The 13,853-nt window shown below is 37.2% G+C and overlaps 1 protein-coding gene and 1 long non-coding RNA gene across 2 annotated transcripts in view; one reads left to right on the top strand and one right to left on the bottom strand.

Annotated features, from left to right (window-relative positions):
- Window positions 1–13,853, top strand: part of LOC123683931 — a 67,383-nt gene that overhangs the window by 21,910 nt on the left and 31,620 nt on the right. The window contains exon 2 of the long non-coding RNA XR_006748074.1: window positions 3,814–3,938. This is a non-coding gene — a long non-coding RNA (uncharacterized LOC123683931). The remainder of the gene's footprint in view (window positions 1–3,813; window positions 3,939–13,853) is intronic.
- LOC123683930 overlaps window positions 1–13,853 on the bottom strand; it is a 51,577-nt gene that overhangs the window by 21,626 nt on the left and 16,098 nt on the right. Inside the window, exon 2 of the mRNA XM_045622937.1 lies at window positions 4,872–4,931. Within this exon, the coding sequence (XP_045478893.1) occupies window positions 4,872–4,931 (60 nt within the window). The remainder of the gene's footprint in view (window positions 1–4,871; window positions 4,932–13,853) is intronic.

Raw genomic sequence — 13,853 nt, 5'->3', positions numbered from 1 at the left:
TCGTGTCTGCCCTCTCAAGTTCACCAAACGTATCTCGATCTCGGCGCAGACACTGCTAGAGTTATTGGCGATGCTTCATGATGTAATTACCTAACGAAATTCCTCACTGTTCCATATCTTATTCGAGACAAAACAAACCTAGGCACCCATAGACGGAGGCAAAGAGTAATGATCCCTTTGTATATCGATCGGAGAGTTATCTTGATTATGATGAAATTATAGCGGTATTACCTATCTTAATTGTCAACAACTTACTATCGTAATAAAGGGTTTTACAATAAAAGGTTTCATTTTGATTTAAAAAAAAAACGAGTATATTTGAAGACAAATGAATGAATGTTTATTTCATTGTAAAAAGAAAGGTATGCCATTAACGATTAAAAACGATAAGCCAAATGGCCGTCACAGTTTCGGTTTCAGCGCCATATTCTTTTCATATTTTCCATTACCATTTCATACATTGTAGTTGTATGTCCTCGATAACTTCACGAATTCCATCTTTAAGAACTTGAATTATTATCTCACTCTAACAACACATGTTATCGTATATCATTTAATTTTTAGTAATGGCGTAGTTTTTACTTGTCAAATGTCAAAAGATGACAGCTTCAGATGTGACAACTGCTCAGATAGCGGGATTTTGAAAATTAAACCTCTTATTGGAAAGCCCGTATTACCAGTTATTCAAGGATTACCTTGTATAAACAGCCATCGTAAAGCATCTTTTACGTCTGCAGTATAATTTATTAATTTTAAATAGCGCCTCTCAGACCAAATTAATACATTTCATCACTTAAATTATTGCCCGAAATCCCGATACGTGGTATTAACCGCTCACAAAGACAACTCATCTTCAAAACGATGTGATCTATCGATCGTTACAGCTGAGACCGCACAGGAAGACCAGGGATCAGATCGTAAAACGAGATCAAGAATCAAAGATAGCATTGATGAAAGTCATCTAAACGTACTGATTTAGTACGATCTGATTGAAGGTTCTTTTCTGGAAGGATAGGTACCAGCATAATTCCCTCCAACTGCCGTTGTTGACGATACCAGCAGAATCGTAAATAAACGGAACTGTGAACAAATCAACTTATTTCACTTGAGAAAGAAGCGGCGTTGATGATAGATAGATACACTAACTGATTGTTATCTATGTGTACAAGTGGGCGTGCACCACCATGTAGATCTTTCACACTCGACCACCAGTTCCTACGTTATTTCCATAAGAAAAGAATGGCAGTATTCACCGTCATAAATAATGAGACGTGGACAAATATATAAAGGTTTTCCAATAAGAGGTTTAATTTTGAACAACCCGCTGTCACTTTTGAAGCTATAAATTCTTTTCTATATCAAATTGAAAACTCTTATTGGAAAATCCTTTAGAAATAACAACTATATGTTGAACCATTCCGAATGATAATTTCAAATCTATTGGTCTGAAAACATGATTTGGTATCAGGATTGCCCGTTTTTCATTTGTCAATCACGGTCACTGCTCGAACAAGCCTGTACATCAGTTGTAGCACCATCGACGTCATTAGCGAAACGGAAAACGGCATTTCGGAATACTCAATCAATCAGGTCCAAATAAACCATTCGGCATTTTCGGCAGATCAGAAATTCTTCCGTGTTACACAATCCAAAAGCGCCAGCGTGAATTATGACGTTAATATGGAGTGGAAAATATATCTGACAAAAGTACTATTACTGTCGCTCGCAGAACGGAATGCTTCGAGACCAGAGGAAATTTGTTTCCGGACGGCCCTCGCCGAACAAGAGTTATCGGCCGGGTTTGGTCGACCGGTGTACGATCCAACCGCGAATTGATTGTGTTTGATCTAATTTTTCACGTGATATCCGAACGTATTCAGGTCCGAAGCGCAATTTATTGAAGTATATCTCGCAGAAAGTGGCAGTAAGGTATATAGTTCCATTATGCACGGGCCACAGGCTTCTGGCTGTGCAGATTTATCGCTGTTGTTTTATACGCTGGGTTAATGACCTGACTTTAGGCTTTTCTTTACTTTCGAAGGTTTTTTGTTTAAAATAATTCTGTTGCTGTACTTTTTCTCTGTGGTATACAGGGTGTCCCAAATTCGATACTCACCGAGAGTATCTCGAGAACTACAAGACTTCTCGATCTCTTTTTTTTCGAAATAATAAGATATCAGAAAGCAGATTATAGATATCTTTCGAAAAAACGTATCTCTATATCAAATGATGCAAGTAATGCTATAACTACAGCAATCGCATAGCATAGCAATTATTGTTGGTTAATACTCTAGTTGAAAAATTTCGGAAAATTCGTTCGATACCTTTCGATGTTTGTTCAATCCCCATTGAATCAAATCGAATATAACAGCGCTATTGACTAAAAAGCCCACACTCAGATCTTAATATTTTTCAAGAAGGCTTGGACACACCAGCAATTCAAATCTATTGCGATCTAGCAATAATACTACTTTTTTCCAAGTTTTTCCGAATCACTATAATATGAAGTAGGTATACCATTCATAAAATTTCTGAGGATGATCTTCAAGTACAAGTAAGAATTGGAATTTCCCTAATTGCCTGCCATCTTTCTAAAGCAACCCTTCATGTAGTCGGTCCAGATCAAGATAAGGATGTGGGCAAGCCTGCGGGCAGTCTCATCGAAACGATTCCGTAATTGCGCTTGCACACCATAATTTGATTAGCTTCGGGATAAATTCATTTAACACAATCTTTTCTGATACCGTCTCTTTATGTCTACCATCGAGGATCTATTGATTACTACCGGTTATGGATAAAAAAAAATGGTACGGTAGAGTCATAGGCTAACGTTAATGGTTATATTTAAGTTGTTTAATTAGTCTAATTGAACACCTGGTAGCATGTTATTACGGACGAGGAGAGCGGAACCCATGGAATTCATTCTTGTTATACGTTCTCAATAATTTACTCGAGTGTCGATTGCATAAGGTCAGTCTACTTCTTGCCGTATTGAATTCAAAGTGTTCTATTCACCTGATGGTGGTTGAAACCATCGCGAACTTGCAAAACGTTCGTGTTAACCCTGACATTTGCCAGACGAATGGCTTTGCCTATGAAACTAAAAGAAACTAGTCCATAAGCTGGTATCAAACGAGACCTGATGAAATGTAATGGACGATTGGATGGTTGTGACATAAGCATACCATGTCAATGGGACCCATACAGGAAAACTGGTTCAATCGATATACTGAGTTATCCATGTCTTGGTCTGGATTTCAATTATTGTTGGTATATTCTTCAGGTGAAACATATCAATATTTCGAAAAATTCTTTCGATACCTAGGATCCAATCTCCTTTGAATCAAATCAAATATAAGAGAGCTGATAACTGAAAAAAAGCCCTCACTTATATCTTAATCTATTTAAAGAGGTCTTGGATACACCAGATATTTCAGACATTTTATTCGAATCTATTGCGATCCAGCAATAACATGAAAACATGATTTTATAATTCGATTTGATTTATGTCATTATTTGATGAGAACAGAAATACAACCATAGTTCTAATTTTTTCCACGCTCTTGATCATAGATTGAAAAAATTCCAAAAACCCCGCCTTCCAATCGATCTTTGTTGGTGAACTGAATTGTTATTAGTCTATGCTATGAAACTGACTTGTGAAAATACGAAATTCACATAAATCAATCAATTTTCCCGAGAAAGTTATTTTAAGGGTATTTTAAGCACATTTCTCATAGTTTTCAAGTTTTATTGGACATTATGATTAATTTATCGAATGTTGTTGATGATAAAATATGTTTTTTGTTTTAGATTTATGATGTCTCATCAGTCAATTGCTAACAGTGATGATGAAAATTCAAAGTAACGAAGAAGAAAGAGAGTATCGAAGTTTATAATGACGAAAATCTTATTCACATTAAGGAATGAATCCATCGGTGAGTACTCAGAACTATTTATTATTATAGGTAGGAAGTTCATTCAAACAAAACAACTTTTTCCAACTTCTAATTATAACGTTGATGACTTCAATCATTGGCAACTTCAAAATTTATTTGTTTCTACTTTTTTTTTAAATATTAAATCCGAAATTTTGTTCAATAAGCAGTATTTTAAGGATTTTTGTTTACATCTTACTGCTATCTGATATTAAGTTGTTTTCGAATGATCTATCTACTTGAACGAAGACTATACAAGGTGTTTCAAAATAATATAATGATACGAAGTATTTGGAGAATTTCTTTGGTTTCTGAAATTAATTTTGCCTACTAGAAAAATGATAATGTTCCACTAACTATCTAGTCAAAGAGTCATCAATCGCATCACAGACCAAAGAATCGACCACGCCCTCTATCTACCGAACTTATCCAGGTGCATTCAGAATCTAAAAGTGCCGACCGACAACTCGATATTACTATCATTACATTATTTTCGTATTACCAAGCGACTCTGTCCATGTTGGTTGAAGTTAAATTACACCAATTGGTCTTATCCTTCTCCACAGACCTGTCATTTTCACAATTAGACAAATAACCGCGATCGCTATCCCCTAATCGGACAGTGCTAAAGCCTATCGGTAGCCTATACTTTGGTAAACAATTCTTTCCGTATAATACAGCCCATATCTGTGCACAATCTCAAATGGAAGCTTACAGGGTGTCCCAAGTTTGATGCTCCCTGAAAGCATTTCGAGAACTATAAGACTTGGAGAAAAAATCTTCAAGTGAGCATCGAATTTGGGACATCCCGTACATGCATTTCAACCTCCCACATAGATGTCCTATTTAATTAAGTGTTCCTCATAACAGACATTTAATTATACTGCTAAGGCTCTCAATTTCGGACAGGAAAAAAAAACTATTTTCACTCACCATGAAGCAGTCTGGTCCCTGCAAGCAAACAGATTCTCCATCGGGTGCATTATTAGAAAACTGAAACAAAGAAACACCAATTAGTCGAAGTTACATCATGAGGATGATGATGGAAAAAACAAACTTTTCGAATTTCCATTATTTGCTATTTCTATTACGTGGCCATTCGTACAAATTTGTATAATTAAAAGCACTGCTACATATGTGAATACATATTATTATTATTTGGGTAAATAAAATCCGCCGAGATTATAACTTCAGGCCGAATGGAACATTTGAGTTTAGCCTAGAGTAAACGAGCTCGGAACGCGGTTTTTAGGGAAGCTTTTGAAATGCAGATGAACCAAATATTGAATCTTTCCACGAAATATGTTGTACTTGCATTGCGTAACATATGCAGATCATGCATGAGTTCAGTGTCTGTTTATCTACCGAGCGCTTGGAACCGGGAGCTAACCAGTATTTCTGGTTGTAACTTTCGATATTTGGAAATAGAAAATATGAAATCACGAGGACTGAACAACCCTGATCATTTCAAATCTCTAGTACATCCCATTCGGGAGTTATCGTGTACACGAAGATCGGCCGATACGACTGACTTAATTCTGACATTTATTCTTCATCATTGAGTCTAACTAATCATTAAATAAAGAATTGGAACAAGCACATTAAAACAGCCAGTTTGATATCACGAACTGAGTTTTGTTGTCGTATTTGTTATGCAGCTGGTAGTTTCCCTCCGCACAAGGCCATATACTTCGAATTCAACAAAATTGTTATTGAACTTTCAGTTGTACTTCCCTTGTTTCCGTGGACTCCATCATTTCCATCCATTAGCTAAATAGTCAGTAGCTATTGCTACCGTCATCAATCATCCGTAGTTTAACGAAGTATCGAATGGATTTTTCCTCTGTTTTTGTACGTGTGTTGGTTCGCCCACTAGGCCAGCCACCCCTAAGCGTATACTTTCCCTTCGAGTCCTTTGTATCGGGGTAACTGACCGTAAGGAACGTAATTCGCTTTGGCTGCATGGAAGACTGCGGGATGATTCATTGTTCTGTACCTTTTGGGGAAAATTTTTCCTGCCAGTATTCCTGGGGGTTTAATAAATAATCGACCGATATTGCCTTATGTGATCATTCTCTGCGAATCTATTATGATCGTTACGAATATTGACAAACTGTTCGCAACTGTGTGAAAATTTTCATTATTAGTTTCGTGTCAAAGTCGGGAAATGACGTGTATTCAAACCCTTGGATGGTAATCATGTTTAACCATTTTATGGGCATTAAATGACTGAATTCTATTATACAGTGAATTTTAAGTATGGAACGCCTCATTTATCTCGGAAATACTGAATATATTTTATGAAATGTAACCTACTTCGTCATAATTTTAGAGTTGTACTCTATTTCCATTATTTTCTTCTAATTTAAAATAATACATTCAGATGGCTTTGATTGGATAAACTCTTCTAATTTGAATAATCTTTAGGTATTTGTTTCATGCTAAAGGTATGTCCACATAAGAGTGTAGTAGAAAAATTATAAATTTTAGATAACATATTTAGTAGTCATAGGCATCTGTATTATTTCAACCTCGGCGAAGGTAATATGTAAATCTGGCTGTATCTAAAAGCAATGTAAATAACACCATAATATCTGCCAAACTACAAGTTCCTCGCACACCAAAACCTATGGAAATCGTGCAAACCGTTTTCGAGATAATTGAGGCGTTCCATACTAGGAACTCACTTTGTATTGAATACCTTTATATTTCGTTCAACGCCGCGTTGGTCATCTTTGAAACCACCAACAAATGGGAGCAAGGCAGCTATTTTAGCTCATTGAATTGGAACCGCAGCAATTCACAGTGGGCAACATAAACCCTTCGGTAGCGGCTTACTTTGTTGTCAAATATATGTAAACTTTGGCCAAAGCACAAGTGGTGAGGTGCCCAACGAGATTAAATTGTGTGACATCGGATTGGATCATTAACATTTAATGGAAATTATCTTCGTGCCGTGGTAATAATTTGTGCGCACACAAAAGGAACATATGTTAGCCTTGTTCTGCCCAAATAGTTACAATGTTTCAATGCTCCATTCTTCGCATTTAAATGGCTGACCTGTGCATAATAATCAGCCGGATTTATAGCTGGGCACACGACGGGATCTGGAAATCGGACATCGGAGCTCTAATTGATCCTCTCTATACGTTTGAGGCGAAATCGGAACGTGGTATCGAATGAATGTTTCGACTGCTAGCTGAGCTCTATTGTGATCGTCGAGATTGTCATTGATTTTTGGACGGTCGTTGGAAATTAGAGAAGTATGTGTTGCTCCTAGTGGTGTGCTAGCTACTAGTTGACCTTTTTTTCTAATTGAAGCACTAATCTTTTTGGTCCCACTTCCACTCAGCAAATTTAACATGGAATTATTTACTTATCAACATCTGTTTGTGAATCTCGAATAGCAGTAACATATTGTGATGCTCTCATTTAATTTGACGAGTACATAAAACACACCTGTGTATCAGTACTGCATTCTTCAGTTCACACTTTAAGTGGAACACCCGTCTGTCGACGTAAGAACAGCATAGACAATTTTTTTGCATTCAGAATGATATGAGCATATCTGGAGGTTACTTTATGAGCTCCGTGTGAAATAATATCGAAGACACTTAGAGATTATTCTCATAACTTGTTCAATAAACATGGTCGTTATGAGTTTGATAAGGCAATTATTGCCTCAGCGAATGGTTCATCTTATAGAATGTTGAAGTTGAACCTTTTCCTTCAGACTTATCGGTTAAGTTATGAAATTTCCAAATAGTTCAACGGAATTGCGTCTTTGTTTACAATCCACGCGGATGAAGACTATCGCTTCTACACCAAGAAAAGCGGAATGTTGTAATAGAACGAATGAGCAGCTGACGCTCCTCCATCTCAGAATTATGGTTTTCCTGTTGGAAAACCGGGTTTAATCGTCAGATTAAACCCTGCTAATGCACCTTCCCGTCCCTTATAATCCTGTAACGGCGAAAATGTGAAAATGATATGTATGGAATTTCCCCAATAAAACCGTTCCGCCATTTCTAAGACCGTTCGGTTGGCTGTTTATTGTCTGATAACTGCATGTTTTCGTCCTTGTCTGGCAATTAGCACAGAGCTCGTTACACGAAACGCCGGTCCATATGGTTTCAACGACATCCAGGCGTCTTCTAGGGTCGGTTTCATGTTTTGTGGCACCACGAACTTATTTCCCGAGCCTACGAAGCCCATTGTCTCCGTAATTTAGATGCCCGTTGTGAAAGTTTGAATTTCCTGTAATTCAGATAAGTTGAATCTTTGTTATCCTAATTGCCTCTTAGTTATGAAATTATCTACATGAGTAATATGATGGGTGTAGGGAACCTCAATTCAATAGATTTTGTTAAAATATTGTAGCGATCTTCTATCGAATAGAAAGTTGGTCAAACTTGAACCGATCTTCCTAGGAGTTTGGCTAAATAAAAATTAAATTACCGACGAGCATAATGATGATAAGAAATAAACATTCACTTTTAATTGCGAATTGACAGCTGCTCGAGATGCAGATGCCGGGATAAGAGCACTGAATCATCTCACAAAGGCCGTACGACTTGAGAGCCTGTTTTCGAATGCTTCGTACGGACGTACCAGGTCAATTAGCTACGTGGAATATACTCTACCATAAAATCGGAAACTGCTCACATAAATTTCAGATAAATGGGAAAATAAATTATTCAATTACGAAGAGTTCTACTTTAGATTTATACCCCTACATTCTTTGTCGATGTTCCGTAGTACAATACCATCTCTTAAGTGGCAGTCGATAAATTTCGAAGAAGCTCATGTAATTCCTATCATTTTCTATTAGGAATCCACTCGGTGTTGCCGCCTCGGTGAACCAGTTCGAACAAGTTGCATTTGGGGGAGAGAAGGAGAGGAGAGGAAGCTGCGCATTTGCTCATGTCTCAACAATTTGCAACTAATAATTGCGAGAGAAAAGAATCGTTAAATCTTTCTTTCATATTTCACATCGTTAGTAGGTACTGGTCATTCATTTGGGAATTCAAAAAAATATTTCAGATAACAAACATTCAGTTTATTATGTATTATAACAGGCGACGAAGCGAAACAAACAAGCAATTTGCTCAATTATAAGAAGGAAGAAGAAAAAGAAGAACAGTTATTTATTATACAGAAGCTGAAGACATTAATATTCCTCCAGGAGTTCAACATTCAAAAGCAAACCAGAAGTGGCTAGTTTTTGAATGAACGAGTGTTTGAATGAGCTTTCTGTACTAATTAGTATTATACATTATGTATTAACAAATCACTGAACGATATTTATGTAAATTTTACATTAATTCTAATAAAAATTCAGTGGATTGTATAATATTCAAACTGAAAGGTCACTCCAACTCCAATTCACTCAAAAACAAGCAACTTCGTAGCTGGTTTTTGAATTTTGAACTTTTGGAAAAATATCAATGCCTTCTATACTTGTATTATAAATAACTATTTCATGTCCGAAGAAAGTGTTTTCATTTTAATCCAAACGATAAGACTAACATAATTCCCTCATTCGAAGAGCAATAATGCACCAATAACGATAAAACGTTACAGAACTGTAATTTTTCAGACCTGTTCAACTCTCGTTCGGCAAACAATTATCGTAAACTTCGTTAGGTGGTTTTTTTTAAATGCGTACACGGGAAAATTGAATTGTAACGTTGCGTAAAAACAACAAACAATTTTTATGTAACTGCCCATCGTCGCAGACACCAAATTTATTTGTGTATGTGTATAGTCCGAGCAACGCCTGCACATTGGACACGAATTTTATGTTCGGCCGCTTTTGGAATAATAAACAACCCTGGTTTCAGGGCGGGCGTGGGACTTTTTATGGCGACTTTTCGCAGTTTCCATCACCAGTCAGATATAATACGTGTTTCGGGGCAAGGCTCAATAATATACCCAAATTGATACCGAAATTCCCAGTGATATGTAAACACTGAGGGGGGGTTAAATGCGACACCAACCTGGGGTGAAATCTGGATGTATGCAAAGATACAAAGGGACAAATCGCATCTGTCGCCGCCGACCAGCTCGTATGCCCTTTGATAAATTTCTGTATTCGCCTCCCGCAAGCCGTCCGTCCACCCGCATTTATCATGAATATAACACGTACGCCAGGGACGTTATTGCGGCCTAACGGCACGCTCGCGCTAAATTCGTTTAATAATTTGTGCTTCTTTTATCTTTCGTGACCGAACTGCCCTTTCCTTCTCAGGCTCATTTCTGCGCTCGTGCTTTTTCGTTTCATTGCCAGATCCAGGTATCTAGTCACTTCAGCGGATACTATTGACTGGTGGTGTGAGGAAAACGAAATACCCATATAGAGGATGTTCCTAAACAGGAGGTACAAAGGAAAATTACAGATTTCTTGAATAATTTCAAGGGGAAAAAGTTCTATAAACATGGACCCGCAAAGGCTTCGATTTCGAGATACAGGTTGTTTGCTGCAATCCTCCTTTTTTGTGATGATTATACCAGTTTATTGAATCTTAATTAATCTCTTCGCTATAGATTGGATCAGTAAGTACCAAAATTTACTAGTAATTATCACAGCTTACGAACTGTATCTTCATTTGTCAAATGTCAAAAGATGACAGCTGTCCAGATAGCGGGCTATTCGAAATGAGACCTCTCATTGAAGAAACCCTTCCTTATACATATTCGAGAATGAACAAAGGTATTGTAATCGATTCTCGGAGATCCCACACTATTAATCTAACGAATTTGAATTCTACATTTGCAATTTCCTCTCGAAATACATCCGAGCGAACCGAGGGAGCCTTTTCAAAAAATTCCCACTGTTAGCGCGAAAGAATGGCCTCGCACGGAAAGGTATTCGAAACCGCCTGCATCCCGAATATTTCACCTTCAAAAAAACCGAAACTCCGTGTAACGATATATAAGGAAGGTAATTCAGCATGTAAAGTGTTTCGAAAACATATCGCCACATACCGGCTCCCCATTTTCCTGAACAATTTACAAGATGAATGTGATCCTCTCTGGATTTCAAGGGAAATTCCCCGAATTCATTACCGCTGCTGAGACGAATACTCTGCGCTCACCTGCTGGTTGAGAAGTTCACGAAGGTTAACAACCAGATGTTTCACATACGACCGTGTGCCTCCATCAGAAGAAATTTGCAATTTCCAAGCGAAAAAATTGCTTGGAACAAGGGAAAAGGCTCGTAAGAGATGTTTTCTAATACTCTTAGCAATACAAATTCTAAGAATTGTATGATGTATCCCATTTGAACAAAACAATTACAAATCAGAGAAACGTATTTTCTGAACCTTTTGAAGAAAACTTTTGGTGATCAGGAGCTTAAGACAGATCAAAGCAACATTCCTCATGAAAACCTACTGTCTCTGTCTTTTATGAATGCCATTTCTAATCGTCAGATTCGCCAGCTTGATGATCCAACAGATCCAAACACACCTCCGTGAATAGAAAGAGAATAATGGACCACGTCCATCAATTAAGGAAATGATGAGGCGGGAATCCACTACGGTTAAATCGACTACGAGAAATATCTGTAGTTGTAAGACTGATGAGGAGTATTCGAATCAATTAACTTCTTAGTTGAGAAAATCGTAACAATCCAATCAACTTTCCGGCGACTTCTGCCATCACCCACGCCAACACTACAGATCTATTCTATCATCATTCATCACCTCAAATTTATCTATTAATCAGGTTTTGTTGACTTAATGAACCTTGCTTTGAATGAATCGATCTTTGAAGCCTACTGATAGATGCTGCCTTGAGAACCTTTTTCCTTGGACTTCAGTTGATAAATATGCATTTGTTACTAGTAGTCTCACAGGCAACTGTGTTGATCTTATTCGTCTTAAGTCGATATAATAATCATAATAATGACAAGAATAAGGGATAGCAATATATCTGGTAGATAATTACTCCACCAATAAATAGCAACAATGTTGATTGTTGGGAGTAATACATCTTGAAAAAGTAAAAATGTTCAGGAGTTATCTGTAACCATGTTTCCATATGGATTTTTCAATCATAGAGAAATTTGTACCATAAAGATATCCTCCGAATGTATTTGAGGATAGAATATAAAACATTATGGGGGAAAACTCTGAAAATTTCTAGGCACGTAGGTACACAAATGTGAGACGTAACAGAATTTGCATGCTTAAAAGAGGGGACACTGCCAAAATGCATAATAAGGATGTAGCTGAATTGGATGTGGGTTGTTTTATCAACCAGACGAATTAAATGTATAACGAAAGAGGAAGCTGGACCCCCGATAAAAAGGCCATTCCGAGTTAGATTCCATCAGCGTGACATTTCGTTGTAGTCCACGTCAAAAAATCATGCTCTATTGTCATTCTATGGCCGTTTGGATTATGTGCGTACTTAACGTTGACACTGGATTTATAAACTTGACGTGGGCTTTGATGCTTTCTGACGTTGTGATTGGTGATTCGCAGCAGAGAATATACCTCTATTGGTCAAGCTGTGAACGGAAAGGCAACGTCGATTTTATATATATAAAGTGAGGTGCGAAATGTATGTAGATTGTTTAGATTACCATCCGAGGTGCGATCGATATTCCGTAATATTCAAAACTTGAGCGTCGTTTACAACGCAGATTCGGTGTCATGAATTTTCCAGTACCCGAAGCGCTCCTACTTGAGATGCATTATGATTTAACGGCTTACGGTACGGCTGCCGAAATTTACGCTTAAAATTGCGCCAGAAGGTTCTAATAGCGTGCATATTTTGTTTGTTCGTTTTTTTTTACATAGGTAATTCTTATGGTTCAAATTCTCGACAATTATTAGAATAATTTTCATTCAAGAGACTTTAAACTTTTTAGGTGTTATAGTTTATGAATCAGTTAAAAGAAACAAATAATTTGTTTAACGTTATGTGGATCCATCATTTTGAAAACAGTGTTAGAGTCAAACGCTGACGTAAAAGGGAATTAGGTAATTGATTGTATTTTTTACAATTCAAATGTATTTTCTTAGCGTCATCCTCGGCGTCATCATATCTTGGTATTCTGAACGTAATTGTTGAAACGTATCTATTAAATTCCATAGCAGTCAGTCCGCAAACTCATATTGTACTGAGATACGCGAATAAATATGCCCACTCCTTGGCAATTCCTCATAAAGTAGAAGCATCAAGATGATGTAGACCATGTGATTCCAGATAGGGAGAGTGTTATGACGCCCAGTTGTACAAACGTGCAATTAATTTATTCCGTGGCCAAAACAGCAAGAGGGAGAAAACGAAATACCAGCATTGGTTCCATAAAACATTGTTGTCTGGCTCCCACACAGCATTCGTATGAAAGGCGTTCGTATACATTGGAGGTAATGACAGATCTTTAGTCTCGGCTCTGTTGAATTATGGTCGGTGGACATTGCCAAGCAGCATCTGACTATAATATTGGCTCCTCGAAGACACCCAGCGTAGTTTCATGGTATTGTTCCTCCGGATCATTGTAAAAGTATTTTTTTCTCGATTTTCCATTCGTTAAATATTTTTTTGTTTGTTCTCCAATTTTAATTTCCAAAGAACAATGGTACACGGTAAATTAGGTGTACAAAATCTCCCGCATCGATTTCTTCTAAGTAGAAATATTCCTTGACTAAATTATAGTAACCAAATGAAAATAGTTCAAGAAAAAAATTCAATTAAGTGTCAATCATTGACATTACATTCCAGGAGACAGTTATTAGGAGAGATCTGCATTTATGTATGCATCTCTCACAAAGCATCTCCTGGATTAATAGCATCTCGACTTCAGCATCACGTGTTATTAAATCATCAGTAGCAACAGATGAATTAATGCTTGATACTCAGGATGATTAATTGCCAGTTAAAATGCGCTGACGTTATCTTGTA

Source organism: Harmonia axyridis, chromosome 7, assembly GCF_914767665.1.
Source record: "Harmonia axyridis chromosome 7, icHarAxyr1.1, whole genome shotgun sequence".
Taxonomy (NCBI): domain Eukaryota; kingdom Metazoa; phylum Arthropoda; class Insecta; order Coleoptera; family Coccinellidae; genus Harmonia; species Harmonia axyridis.
Note: the sequence above shows the minus strand (reverse complement) of the source record. Positions and strands in the feature narration are given on the sequence as shown.